General features: G+C 40.8%; 1 protein-coding gene across 1 annotated transcript; it reads right to left on the bottom strand.

Annotated features, from left to right (window-relative positions):
* Positions 1–4,399: 4,399 nt before the first annotated feature.
* tubb6 (tubulin, beta 6 class V) lies at positions 4,400–12,670 on the bottom strand. The gene is made up of 4 exons (XM_052114485.1): positions 12,528–12,670; positions 11,541–11,649; positions 11,142–11,252; positions 4,400–5,716 (listed from the first exon to the last, which is right to left on the bottom strand). Exons 1-4 carry the CDS (start codon positions 12,582–12,584, stop codon positions 4,653–4,655), a joined length of 1,341 nt encoding a protein of 446 aa, XP_051970445.1. The 5' UTR covers positions 12,585–12,670; the 3' UTR covers positions 4,400–4,652.
* Between the last annotated feature and the right edge of the window lie 2,810 nt (positions 12,671–15,480).

The raw sequence follows: 15,480 nt of genomic DNA, 5'->3' as shown, positions 1-15,480 counted from the left end.
GGATTTTTGTTTCACTTGAACTTGAGGTGAGCACCATGGTTAAATCTTCCAAGGAGCACATAAAAGGCTGGTTTTGTTCTTCTTACTATTTTTATATATTTTTATATATAATTTTTATATATATATATATATATATATATATATATATATATATATATATATATATATATATATATATATATATATACAGAGAGAGAGAGAGAGAGAGAGAGAGAGATTATTCTTGACCTTAAAAAGCAAAAATCTGGGTTATAGTGAGGCACTTAAAATGGAAGTGAATGGGGGCCATTTTTTAACATTAAAATTCTCACCGTTTCAAAAGTATAGCCATAAAATCATTTACTGACCATTTCTGTGTAAATTTATAGCCAATTTTACTACTTCGTTGGCATGATGATGTAATGTCATCAATCCTTAAAACCTTAAAATGACAGTTTAAACTGTTGCAGATTGGTACAAATGACACCCAACCATTGCTCCTAGATGGGGTAGTCATCAAAGACATCGAGGAATGCTGTTATTTCAGCTGCATGGTGATCAAAAATGGTGGAACTGACATTGGCATTGTCAATAGCATCAACAGAGCTCCCCAAGCCTATTTCGTGCTGAACAAGGTGCGGAAGTCATCTACCAAATCCCAGATTCTGAAGCTTTGCATCTTTAATGCTTATGTAGAGAGCGTGCTCCAGTATGGCCGTGAAACTTGGGGTAGGATAACATTACTTTTAAAAGTAATTTGTTAGAGTATTGCATTACTCCTTAAAAAAGTAACGTAATTAAAAAGCTATTTTTATGGAAAGTAAAGCATTACATTACTTTTACATTATTTTTATGTTACTTTTTTCCTGCAGCCACTTTCACTTCTGCAATGAAATGCATTCCATACAAATAAGCCATGCATTGCATACAAGAGACATTACAGGTCATGCTAGTGTAGTGAGACAGAATACTGTCTTGTAGTATTTCCCCTAATTTTGTCATTCGTGTATAACTGTGACTTACCCTTTTATGCATAATATATCAACTTTAATGCGACTTATGTGTGCGTGTATAAGAACAGAACATCTGTCTGTTTTATTGTACCACGCCCCTCAGTATTAGGTGGGTTTTTATAGCCTATCAGCATGCGTTCGTGGGGTATATTAGGGCAGCTACAAGCCGCCTAGATGTGTGTCATGGTCTAATGGCCTCCCCTTTTTTGGTATTGGACGCATCCGCTCCAAAGTGGTTGTTTGTGCGAGGCTCGTATCGAGCTCTGCTAGCCGACTCCTGCCTTCGGCAAGTCAGCCTTTCCATACTGTATACAGCCTGTGTATTTGCAGACGTAATTATGGCTGTAGCTCCAACACTTTTGATTAACTAATCTGCTAACCAGAAGGTGTCTGCATAGAAGCTGCAGGGCTGAACTATGCTGCTGATTTATTTTCTGTTTTGTTTTCTATTGTTCTACATTTTTGTACTTTGTCAACTCTGTCTCTGGCACCAGAAGTGCAGTTTTCTCTCTCACAGAGAGAAATGGGATCTGTATCTCTGTATGTGTATATCCTGAGCCACAGAGATCATCATTAGAGTTTGGAAATTGTGTTATTTTGTACTAATTGAAACCATTTAATTTTGATATTTTTTGTGTGAAGTTGGTTTTAGCATGGTGATTTGTCATTAGCTCTCCACTGCCCTTCACACTAACATATTTCGTTTTGTGTGTAAAAACCCTTTGAGTTTTGGTTTCTTTGTTTTTTTTAATTATGATTATTTGACTCATTTTCCCTTCTGTGTTCTCAGGACCTGAAGGTCCAGTGTAGGGGTCTAGCTGTTCCCCGCTAAAAGGTGTTAGTGCCCCTGTCACCTGTGGAGTGTTGTGTATTCACAACTGATTCACCTGTATTTGTGTGAGTGAGAGTGTACACTTGTGGTTGATGTGTCTTTATCGGGGGATTGCTGCACCCAGCTAAGCTTCCTGCTCCTGGTAAGCCTCAGCCCTCTGTGGTCAGCAAGTGTATATATTGTTTTATTGGTGTGTGTGTATGTGTGTGTGTGTGTGTGTGTGTGAAGCCTATTACAAACCACGCAGCTGGTTGCTGTGCTCATAATTTTTATACACCTTTAAATTATGGAATGAGCGTGCAGTGTTCATTTGACTAATCTAATGTTAAAATAAACAAAATATTTTTGTACTTTGGTATTCACGTCTCTCACCCTCTTATTTTGAAACAAAGAACCTGTGTGCCCTTTCCTATTTGTGATTGGGTTAGTATTTCACTGTTAATTACAGGGTTGGCGTAGTCAGCTTATCTATTGGTTTTCCATGGCAGCATCAGCCCCCCTCCCCACTATCCTCCTACCTTCCCACTCCACTACTCTAGCTTCTGTACTACACTCATGTCAAAACAACATATTTAAATAGTAGGTCTTCAAGTCATATATATAATACAGAATCACTAACATGAAAATGCATGATTTGTTTTTCCATCAGCATGGCAGCCAATATGAATAATGAAGAATAACCAGGTCTTCCCTAAATTATAAGGTCTTTCCTAAACCAGCAAAGTCCAACACTTGAACCTGCTTCATATATGTCATCATGTGCTGTGCCAACCGACAATGCCAGAGTCAACCGAAGATGTTTTTTCAAAAGTCAGGATAAAATTTAGTGTGGAATGCCAGTCTAACTTGTTCAAGGAATAAGTCTGATGAATAAATGCATATTTTTCACTTAAAATCTCAGTGAAAACTCAATGCACGCTTGTTTGGTTTGATCCATGTTGCGTACAGATGCCACAACTTCAAAGGTGCATGCTGATACAACTTGAATGGAATAGTTTTTTATGCTACCAAAATGTCAGAAAAATGATTTGTTTCATGAATTAAACTACTTGTTTATTATAAAACAAAATTGTTTTAAACTAAGACATTTTCTCTATGTACACAATAAAAGTAGAATGTTGCTTGGAGCCACTAATTCAGAGTCTTTTCTCATCACATTCTCCTTGTTACGGGGATCTGTTCAGCTGCATATTTCAGTGAATTGAGTGAGTATTTCACCATTTGTATCATGTCGTGGCCAGCAGTGGAAGACTAGTCTTATAATCCCTCTGCCTAAACACATTTACTGATTTTTTTATTGCAGTGTTTATTAACACATGCATCAATCGTGTTGCGCTCAACTGAATTTTGACCTCATTTTACGATAAAAACACAAATGTGAATTAACGTTAGTGAGTTGATTGACAGGTGATGCCTGTATCTAAAAGGTGATTGGGTCTTTTACCTACAAGGCATGACTTCCTTTCTACATCCATTGACTGTTGGGTGCTAGAGCTTCTTGGTTGGGTATTCCAATTTCTCCCAATCATTTAAAAAGAAGTGACGTGTCTCTATCTGCTACTGTAAATAGTCTCTGGCCTCAAACTCTATAGAACTACAATGCCCATCATGCGCTACGTCTCCTCCCTGAAGTTATCACAATTTTACTCCTGATTTCTCGCAATACAGGGACAGTAGAGGTGTACAATAGCAACACGTTACTTTATTTAAAAAGTAACTCCGATATTATGGGCTATAATAAAAAATATTGCGTTACTTTACTCATTACTCGGAAAAGTAATCTGATTATGTAACGTGCATTACCGTTACAGTAAACTGCAAAACTGATCCCACTGCAGAACATCAAATATTTGCAAGTGTTTGTCAATAAAGGCCTTTGTCATATCCTTGGTATCTTCTGGCCTATTCACATATCAAACCAAGATCTGCTTGAGCTCACTGTTAGAAATGAAATGGCCAATTAAATCAAGAAATGTAACAGGCGATGGATTGGTCATGCCCTCAGCAGAACTGCGCTTATCTGGAACTCCCAAGGCAGTCGTGGTACATGGTAAAGAACGGTAGCAAAAGACGCAGGAGGCAATGGCAAAATATGAAGGCAAGTCAAGGCAATGGCGAACAAGCGTGAGGCGTGGAGACGTTGGACTGATGTGCTATGATCCTCCTAGGAGCCATAGCAAGCACTCACAGCTCAAATAATACATGAGTTTTAACAGAAGAATTAATGTAAATGCTTTTATAAAATTAGAAACTTATAGCCCCTTTCACTTCCATTGTAAGAGCCTCACCATAATCTTGATTTTTTATTTTATTTTATTTTTTACACCTAGTGCAAACAGAACTCCTTAAAAGTATTTAACTTAACTGAAAGTCAGTAACTGATTAATGGAATGAAAAAATTTAACATGATACACTAATTAATGACTTCAACAGATTACCACTAAAACTGCTGAACACTGCCAAAGAAAAGTAATAGCACACCTTTCCTCAACAAGCCGCATAATTCGAAGTATCATTCATGTCTAAAGCATAAACGGTGTGGCATGGGTTACAAACAGAGATTTATACTTTGGGTTATATTAAGGGTTTATTAAAACAAAGTATGAGCAATATTACATACATTGGCAAAGCAATATTAAATTGTTCCTTTTCAAATAAAAAAAAAGAGAGGCACATTCACTGGGAGAGTACAAATATGTAAGGTCCAAAAAATGTATTTATTGCAAACATTTTTCATTTACTAGTACTTTAATAATCCACATACAAAAAATTTAAAATATCACAGCATAAAAATAGCTCACAGCACAAAAAAAACTGTATCAATTTATTCATTCATTCACCTCTTCCTCATCATCTTCAAACGCCTCTTCGCCATCATTGGCCGTGGCCTCCTGGTACTGCTGATATTCAGACACCAAGTCATTCATGTTGCTCTCGGCCTCAGTAAACTCCATCTCATCCATACCTTCTCCTGTGAACCAATGCAGGAAGGCCTTGCGTTTGAACATGGCTGAGAACTGCTCGGAAATGCGCTTGAAGAGCTCCTGGATGGCAGTGCTGTTGCCGATAAACGTGGAGGCCATCTTAAGTCCCCTAGGTGGAATATCGCAAACTGCAACTTTAACGTTGTTGGGGATCCATTCTACGAAATAGCTGCTGTTCTTGTTCTGAATAGCTAGCATCTGCTCGTCAACCTCCTTCATGGACATTGGACCACGGAAAACAGTCGCCACAGTGAGGTAACGCCCATGGCGTGGGTCACAGGCAGCCATCATGTTTTTGGCATCAAACATTTGCTGGGTGAGTTCGGGAACCGTGAGGGCCCGATACTGTTGACTTCCTCTTGCAGTTAGTGGTGCAAAACCAGGCATGAAGAAGTGGAGGCGAGGGAAAGGCACCATGTTGACAGCCAGCTTGCGCAGATCAGCATTAAGCTGGCCGGGGAACCGCAATGATGTGGTGACCCCACTCATAGTTGCTGATACTAGGTGATTGAGATCCCCATATGTGGGTGTGGTGAGCTTGAGTGTGCGGAAACAGATATCGTAAAGTGCCTCATTGTCGATACAGTACGTTTCATCCGTGTTTTCTACCAGTTGATGTACAGAGAGCGTTGCATTGTAGGGTTCCACTACAGTGTCGGACACTTTAGGTGAAGGCATGACACTGAAGGTGTTCATGATGCGGTCAGGGTACTCCTCGCGAATCTTACTAATCAGAAGCGTTCCCATTCCCGATCCAGTGCCACCACCGAGGGAATGCGTGAGCTGGAAGCCTTGCAGGCAGTCACAATGCTCACACTCTTTCCTGACCACATCCAGGACAGAGTCCACAAGCTCCGCACCCTCCGTATAGTGGCCCTTGGCCCAGTTGTTGCCCGCACCTGTCTGTCCTGCAACAGCAGCAAAAACAATGGAAGAAGATTGATTTGCAATGAAAACGAAACACAATCCTGTAGCCATACAGCTAACCAAGTGCACAATCCATCATAGCCTGAGAGGATGATACCCACGTGAAGTTCCAGTACATTCTTGGGATGCATTCCAGTAAGAGAATTCCAACAATGTTTGTGGAATATCATGAACTGCAGTGCATGCATTAGTAAATGTAGTTTATCTAAATCTGTCTGTCTGTCTGTCTGTCTATCTATCTAACTGTCTGTCTGACCGTCTGTCTGTCTGTCTGTCTGTCTGGCTGGCTGGCATTGTGACATTATTCTCATGACATTTATATTAAATGTATTTAATAATTTTATTTTCATTTAAATATTTAAAATAACATTTTAATAATTTAATTTTCTGCAGTTAAATTGTGTTTATCACAATTTAATGCAATAATAATGCTAATAATTTTTTTTGTTAAAATTAGCAACAATTAAATTCAGAACAACAAATACTGTAACCAGAATACTGTAACAATTGTACATTAAAATGTACTTTACAATTTTAATTATGTATATTATTTTTTATATTATAGTAATGAGTAAGTGATTTCTTCACATTACAGTAGGTTACATGCTTAATTTTCATGAAAATAATCTCACAATGCAACAAAATATATATATATATATATATTAGGGCTGTCAATTGATTAACATTTTTAATCGAATGAATTACATGGTGTCTCGATGAATTAATCGTGATTAATTGCATTTAATTGCATATACAAATATTTGCTGAGAAAGCCCCTCATATAACGTCTAGGTTACGTACGTAACCTCCGTTCCCCGATGGAGGGAACGAGACGTTGTGTCAGAGAAGCGACACTAGGGGTCTCTCTTGAGCGCCGATATTCACCTCTGATCTATAAAAAAAGGCCAATGAGAAGTTGGCAGCCAGTATTTGCATATCCCGCCCCCGGACATACGGGTATTTAAGCGGCGCAAATACAGGAGTTCATTCAGGATTTTTTTGAGGAGCTGGAAATGGTCCGGCCACAACAGTGGCTCAGTTCAGCGACGTGGCGGGGAAGACACAACGTCTCGTTCCCTCCATTGGGGAACGGAGGTTACACACATAACCTAGATGTTCCCCTTCTGTCTCTCTCTCCACGTTGTGTCAGAGAAGCGACACTAGGGGTCCACTTATAAACATGCCATGCGCTGAGCCATGTACGTGAACTGCTGATACAGGAGCGAGCAGGTATTCTTACGTGCAGGACGACCAACTGTATCAGACTGCACGTTCCCTTCCCCATTGCCCCACTCAAGCCATCAGAATCCTTCTCGTTATCCTGGAGGGGGGAACAAGGTGATGGCCGCCAACCTGGGAATGGGCCAGCCTGGCTGGGCCTCTTTTCTCTCTATGTTTCTTGCGTAGAGCAACTACGGCCGGGGCCCTTACACGCATTGAGGGAAGGGGGTCTTAGCCCTTCTTTCAGGGCGGAGAAGACCCTGCGAAGGCCACACCTACCCCGCAGGCGTGTCAGGACCTATGTGGAAAAGTTGGTGCAGTGGTAGATCCAACCTCGTAGAGGGGGATAGCATACAGCATGGCGACCGACAGCAGGGAGACACGGGAGTCTGCTCGTGAGGTGACAGTACTGCGGAATTACACACAGGGGGAGTCCGAACAGGAGGCCTTACCTGTGGAGCACCTATTCCAGTACAGGGTAGATTGGGTACCCATAGTGGCTTGGGTCGTCAAGTTCCTCCGCTGAACTGTGGACCCAAAAGGTTCTAGGGAGGAGTCAAAGGAGTCCTGAAGATGGGAGCTCCTGGGAACAGAGGCGCACTATTTTACCTCGGTTGAGGGAAAGGGCGCTAGGCGCAAGCGATTCACCCGGTCAGATCGTCTGCGTGTTACCGAGTTCTATGGGCTCGGACCTGAGAAAACTCCTGAGTACTCCTGCCCGTAGAAAGCAAAGGTCTGTCCAGGGTTTGAAGGTTTGGCGGCAGGCAGTGGTAACTTTCACGTTGTGCGTGCCGCTGCGCCATGCTCGTCTCGGGACTCGAGTCTGGAGCCAGTGCTGAAGTGGTCTCATATGCATCAACCCCAGCGGCGCGGCCACCGCGGAGGATGCCATATGCCCCAGGAGCTGTTGGAATCGTTTTAGAGGGACCACGGCACCTGGCTTGAAGGAAGTGAGGCATTTCAGCACTGACTGAGCACGCTCGTTAGAGAGACGTGCTGTCATTGAGAAAAGAGATGCTCTGGACCGGGGTGAGCTTGCTCTTTTCCCAGTTGACCTGAAGCCCCAAACGGCTGAGGTGGCTGAGCACCTGGTCTCTGTGCGCGCATAGTAACTCCCACGAGGGGGCCAGGATGAGCCAGTCGTCGAGGTAATTGAGTATGCGTATGCCGGCTTCTCGGAGCGGGGCAAGAGCTGCCTCTGCAGGGGAGGACTTTGTACTGATACGCCTGGCCGTCGAACGCGAACCGTAGGAAGGGTCGATGTCGAGGGCGAATTGAGACGAGGAAGTACGCGTCCTTCAGGTCTACCGCTGCGAACCAATCTAGATGCCGGACGCCAGATAGAATTTGTTTCTGGGTGAGCATTTTGAACGGGAGTTTGGACAAGGTCCGATTGAAAACTCGCCAGGTCCAAGATCGGTCGTAAGCCGCCACCTTTCTTGGGTACAATGAAGCAAGGGCTGTAGAAACCCTTCTTCATTTCGGTTGGAGGGACAGGCTCTAACGCGTCCTTGATTAGAAGGGAGGCGATTTCTTCACGCAGGGACTGGGCATGTTCGCTGTGTACTGCGGAAAAATTAACGCCCACGAAGGGGGGGCGGAGGCCTGGCACTGGATTGCGTAACCGAGTCGAATGGTCCGGTGCAGCCAGCGTGACGGGCTGTGCAGTGAAAGCCACGCCTCTAAGCTCCGTGCTAGGGGCACCAAGGGGACGAGTATTTTGGACATACCCGGTGGGGCTTCGCAGCGGTGCGGAACAGGTAACGTGGTGTCAGGAGGCAATGTAGCGTCCCGAGGCTCTGGTGCTGAGAATAAACTCAAAGCGCTTACCTTGCTCCGTGCACCCGGCGGGGGGCGGGTTCATGACTGAGGAGGAGGTCTGATGCTGGCGTCCTCTGGACTCGTCTGAACCGGCCAACCATTTCTAGGGTTTACAAAGAATGGTGTGAAAAGGGAAAAATATCCAGTATGCGGCAGTCCTGTGGGCGAAAATGCCTTGTTGATGCTAGAGGTCAGAGGAGAATGGGCCGACTGATTCAAGCTGATAGAAGAGCAACTTTGCCTGAAATAACCACTCGTTACAACCGAGGTATGCAGCAAAGCATTTGTGAAGCCACAACACGCACAACCTTGAGGCGGATGGGCTACAACAGCAGAAGACCCCACCGGGTACCACTCATCTCCACTTCAAATAGGAAAAAGAGGCTACAATTTGCAAGAGCTCACCAAAATTGGACAGTTGAAGACTGGAAAAATGTTGCCTGGTCTGATGAGTCTCAATTTCTGTTGAGACATTCAGATGGTAGAGTCAGAATTTGGCGTAAACAGAATAATAACATGGATCCATCATGCCTTGTTACCACTGTGCAGGCTGGTGGTGGTGGTGTAATGGTGTGGGGGATGTTTTCTTGGCACACTTTAAGCCCCTTAGTGCCAATTGGGCATTGTTTAAATGCCACGGCCTACCTGAGCACTGTTTCTGACCATGTCCATCCCTTTATGGCCACCATGTACCCATCCTCTGATGGCTACTTCCAGCAGGATAATGCACCATGTCACAAAGCTCGAATCATTTCAAATTGGTTTCTTGAATATGACAATGAGTTCACTGTATTAAAATGGCCCCCACAGTCACCAGATCTCAACCCAATAGAGCATCTTTGGGATGTGGTGGAACGGGAGCTTCGTGCCCTGGATGTGTATCCCACAAATCTCCATCAACTGCAAGATGCTATCCTATCAATATGGGCCAACATTTCTAAAGAATGCTTTCAGCACCTTGTTGAATCAATGCCATGTAGAAATAAGGCAGTTCTGAAGGCGAAAGGGGTTCAAACCCAAATACCATATTAGTATGGTGTTCCTAATAATCCTTTAGGTGAGTGTATATATATATATATATATATATATATATATATATATATATATATATATATATATATCTTATAATCTTATATAATATATATAAGAATGTAATGCATTTTAATTATCTGAATATTTTACCTACTACCATATTATTGAACATAAGTCAATCATTGGCATAGAGTTCACAGCAATCCATTTCACAAGTGAATTTGTCAATCAGTTGGAGATTTATTATAAGAGCCTGTCAATGTACACCTGCGTCAGACATGCTTGTGTAGCGTCTCCGGTGAGTTGCATCATAAACATAAAATGTTTAGGTCACTGTTTCAAGTTAAATATACTTTAATACTCAAACTTTAAACACATCTTGATATCCCAGCGCATTTGCGCTCCTTCAAGGGTTTTGAATGCAGGAACGTAACGCATGTTTGTGTTATTCTGCCTACTGAAGTGTTTTCTTCATTGTATAAACTGCGCTTTGCTCATACAGCTGAAATTTCACTTACTGCCCTCTGGAGTAAACAGGTGGTACTACAAGCTTGCATTTCTCAGGAATCTTCCTTATTATGGTCCGGGGACAGTGCAATTAATTTTTTTTTTTAACGTGTTACTTTTTTTGTCAAATCAATCGCACTAAATTAACGCGTTAAATCGACAGCCCTAATATATATATATATATATATATATATATATATATATATATATATATATATATATATATATATATATATTCATTGGCAGAAAAAAGTCTAGAAACTCATCAGTCAATCATTGTTTTGTGGAATGAAGGCTATATAATGCTTGAAATTGCTTGAAGATTTCAGGAGTGTGTGGGGTGAAATGTCACATGAATATCTGGACAAACTGACAGCTAGAATGCCAAGGATCTGCAAAGCTGTCATTGCTGTACGTGGAGGAATCTTTTGTTAAGAACTCTTTGAATTAGTTTAAGAAGTTCTGATTTTTAAAAAAAAATTGTAATAGTAATTTTTCACATTATTAATGTCCTGACTATACATTGTGATCAGTCGAATCCCACTTTGGTGAATAAAAGTACAAATTTCTTTCCATAAGAGCAAAATTTGTACATTATTCCAGACTTTTGGCCACTATATATATACATATATATATATATATATATATATATATATATATATATATATATATATATATATCCTGCCTATTTGATTTTGGGGTTAAATATACAGACATTTCTTGACAGTTTTTCTGAGATTCACTTAATCAAGAATCGAGAAAAAATATATCAGAACAAAAGGGGAATGTGCATCTTAGATTTGAACATGTTCAGGCAGTTATTACCAAAGATGAAATTGTCTGGTCGAAACAGCTGCCCGAATGCACCCGATCTAACACTGTCCATGGTGCCGGGCTCCAAATCAACCAGCACTGCTCTGGGTACATACTTATGGGCTAAAGACAAAAAAAATAAAATAATATTATTTAAATTAATAATATAATACTATATATTTAATATGATGTCATTTGAATTATTAATTAATAAAAACAATCAATGCATAATTAAATAACTAAACCATTAAATAAAACATATTCATTTGTATTAAATTGATATTTTTATTTAAAAATCAGAGCAGCCCACTACATTCCACTGAGCTGACTTCACTGCTAAAAGTTTCCGAACAGGTCATTCTGAGTTTGTGAGGAGGAGCTCAACCAGCACACAGACACACACATACTTACAGGATGCCTCGTTGTAGTATACATTAATTCTGTCAAGCTGCAGGGTTGAGTCACCTACATAGCTGCCGGCTGGGTCAATGCCATGCTCGTCGCTGATCTCTTCCCAGAACTGTGGGACACAAAACACATATAGGCAAGGTAACTGTTGTTTAGTGTTAGTTTAGAAGTAGATTCAGATTGCTTTCATAAACCGCTCTCTAAGATAAAACTGGAGTGTTTGAGATAAAAGTAAAAGCACAAACGCACACACACACACACACACACACACACACACACACACACACACACACACACACACACACACACACACATGTTAGGTTTCTATGTTTTATTTGGACTTTCCATAAATATAATGGTTTTTATACTGCACAAATTATATATTCTATCTCCTAAACCTAACCCTACCCCTAAACCTAACCCTCACAGAAAACTTTCTGCATTTTTACATTTTCAAAAAACATAATTTAGTATGATTTATAAGCTGTTTTCCTCATGGGGACCAACAAAATGTCCCCACAATGTCAAAAAGTTCGGGTTTTACTATCCTTATGGGGACATTTGGACCGCACAAATTGATAAATACACACACACACACACACACACATATATATACAATTTGGACACATCTTACCACACCCAATAGACGCAAATGATGCGCCCTTACAATGTAACATGTTATTGCTGCAGATGTCCTCTTTGACACACGACTTGACCATTAAGCACATGCACATGCATTAAAACAATTAATATCTTGTCTTCAGAAAACCTACACACAGACAGCTGTGGCTTTTCAAAAGCTACCGTTCTCAAATAACTCCATATAAGGAGTTAACTGCATCAGTCAGTAACTAGGTTTTTGGATAATACAAAATAATAAGTAAAATCATAATAGAATAGAATATAACTATAATATAAATTATTACATATTAATATAATACATTATATAAAAAAAAAAAATCTAAAGTAAAAAAAAAACATTTCACTTACCTTAGTTCCAATCTGATTACCGCATTGACCGGCCTGAATGTGAACAATCTCCCTCATGATTGTGCGTGTATGAAGATGTGTTCTGACTCCTGCTGCTGTATGAAAGTGAACTGAGAGTTAGAAAGAAATGATGTTCACAGTCATGAGACCTCTCAACTTTCACTCTGGCTATGCCACGATTGGTCAGATTTTGAATGATGTTTCAGCTGTGCAATCCTACAAGTGTGCTGTCATTTCAGATGTCAGTTCTCCAATAGCCATACTTTGCATAAAAATACTGATACACTTTTTGAAATGTAATGACTGTATTTACTCTGAAACTGGGGGTACATTTCAATTAACACAATTTTGAAAACACTTTTCCCCCCGACCTGATATTCATGAAAAATATTCAGTTGACCTTTGCCTGAATATCTGCCAATGTGGTTTAATTTACACAATTGCTCTAGCAAATATATTGATATTGCAATTTTAGTTTGGAGGATTGAATTCACACAAACAAATAAATAAATCTAATTTATGAGGTTTTTGAACTAGATGTTTGAAACTAACATAATATTAAACCTTTTGTGCATTTGGACCATTGACTCAAACCCTTAGTTACACAGATATCCCCTTTGTGACAAACTGCCCATGTGACAGCTAGCCCCGGTCTCCCCAATACAGAGAGACTGATCCTTGAGTACTGTTACATATAGTCAGTCCACTTTCAATTCATTTAGCTGTGTGATGTGGCCTAAATCCTCTTTCCCCCCCCCCCCCCCAAACAAAAAAGTTATTTCTGGACATTCCATGCTTTCAAACTAATAACAACAATATCTCATTGACACATAAAGAGGATGTCTGTGTTGTACGTTTCCTTCCCTAAACTAATCTCTGTGGAATCTGTCTTTAAGACAAGAGCTTGACTTTTATGAGCAACTTTAAAGGGGTCATGTCAGGAGTAATCAAATTTTCCTTGATATTTTTACAAATAATAGGTCTTTCTACTATAAAAAAAACATACAGTGAATTTCAGAACTCAAAACGTAATCCCCAAATGCAATAAAAGCATTTAATAAAACCAAACTACCAAAACGCAACGTTCTCTACTTCCATAATATTGTGATGTCACAAAGGGTACTCATTAATTCATGACAGCCTTTACAGCAACAACATGAATGCCTACTTAACATCATCACACCTTTGGCCTCATCTACTCAGGCTCAGTTCATACTAAGACAGAGAGCAGGATAAACAGGCCTATTGCAATGGCTTGAGGCTGTCTACAATGGACGGGTCAATACGAATATTCTGAAGCATTTGTTTGGGTTGTTGCCAATAGTAGCGCCAGCGCGTGCATCACAAAATGGAATGGGAGATCTGTTTTCTGTTGGCGCGCAACATACTCTTCCATGATAGAAAGTCATGGAGGAATGGGTTCAATTGCTTTTGATGTGACTCTCAATTCCGGTGCAGACAGGGTGAGTGTTAACAGTTGTACTTGAGATGAACAGTTTTATACTGTATATTAGGATGCAATTTGTTGGATGTGTGTTATCTGTAAACCCTAAAATTTTGTTTTATAAATGTTGTGGTGTTGTGGAGTTTGTTCATCCTCTTCCGATTGAGTTTCAAATATTGCTAATTTTGAGGGACTTGCACGATGTTAGCCGATCAGAACAGTGGTTGTTTACATTGACGTTTAAAGGAGGAGCTGAGGCTGAAACCGAGCGTTTCAGACAGAAGGCCTGACACAGGGAGGAAATTGATCATGTATTACTAAATTCTGACTGTCTTAATGCCAAAAGAACCTTTACTAACATTATAAGTGGGCCTCAGGGAAGATAATAAAACTATAAAAAGCCCTTTTAAATCGTTACGTTACGCTGTTATCTAATGTGCATTGCATTTTGACTTTTTCATTATATTGTCTTATACACCTTTTTCATAGGCATTGAGGTTCCCTGTCAAAAGCTACACTTAATGCTGCACTTGATTCAGCACTTTGGGAACGTCTTTAGGAGTGACCAGCTGTGACTGTGTGAAACACGTCAATGAAATTGACTAAAAACTTTATAGCCTCTGTTGGTGAGATCATCAGAATGCGCCAGTACCAGGGGCTATAAATAGACATGCCACAGGTGCATTGTCAGGTCTTTTGTCTTCAGACCACTCTGTGATGTGTTTGTGCTTCTCAAACTCTCTATTTTTCTTCTGATAGGAGTTAGATTTGTCAGGCAGTTTGCAGGCATTCATGTGAAAATAAATAAATAATGAGCAATCAAAAAAGCAAACGTTTTGCTTAGTTTGTTTGGGGGAAGAGCATGCTGCTCTTGCGTTGGAGCGAGGTGAGTGTGAGCATTGTGAGCTGTTCACAGTGAAGACACTGCACGCTTGTCTTGCTTACTTCCAAGAGCCAGCACCCACCATTCCATCGTAGGGCTCTCGTATGGATCTGGCTGAGGAGCTAAAGAGGGGTCCATCCCTATCACTCGCTCTCTCTCCAGCGTGCCCAGGCACCTCTTCGGTTCATGAGGGGGACAATGAATCTCTTGGGTCTGTGGAATTTTTGTGTTGCCTACCTCTGAGCCTTCCTCGCGTATTGACAAAGCGGTAGAGGAATTACTCAAGGTTGTTACTCGTGCGGTGGCCAGATTACAGCTAGACTGGCTACACAAACAAGAGACCCCCAAACGATCGAAACTAAAAGAAAGATTTCTGTATGGTGGAAACAAAATCAGTCCCTCCCCTTCTTTGAAGAACTCCATGACGAGTTAACACGTTCATGGGGGAAGCCTTATACTTCCCTTATTTTTGTGCCAACATTCGATGTCAACATATTCGACTATCACGGGTGCTAAGGCACGGGGGTATACGATGATGCCACAGGTAGAAGAGACGCTCGCGGGCTATCTCTCGCCTGGTTCAGCATCATCATTGAAAAGACCAACTCTCCCCACAAAGCCGTGTT

Source organism: Xyrauchen texanus, chromosome 42, assembly GCF_025860055.1.
Source record: "Xyrauchen texanus isolate HMW12.3.18 chromosome 42, RBS_HiC_50CHRs, whole genome shotgun sequence".
Taxonomy (NCBI): Eukaryota; Metazoa; Chordata; class Actinopteri; order Cypriniformes; family Catostomidae; genus Xyrauchen; species Xyrauchen texanus.
Note: the sequence above shows the minus strand (reverse complement) of the source record. Positions and strands in the feature narration are given on the sequence as shown.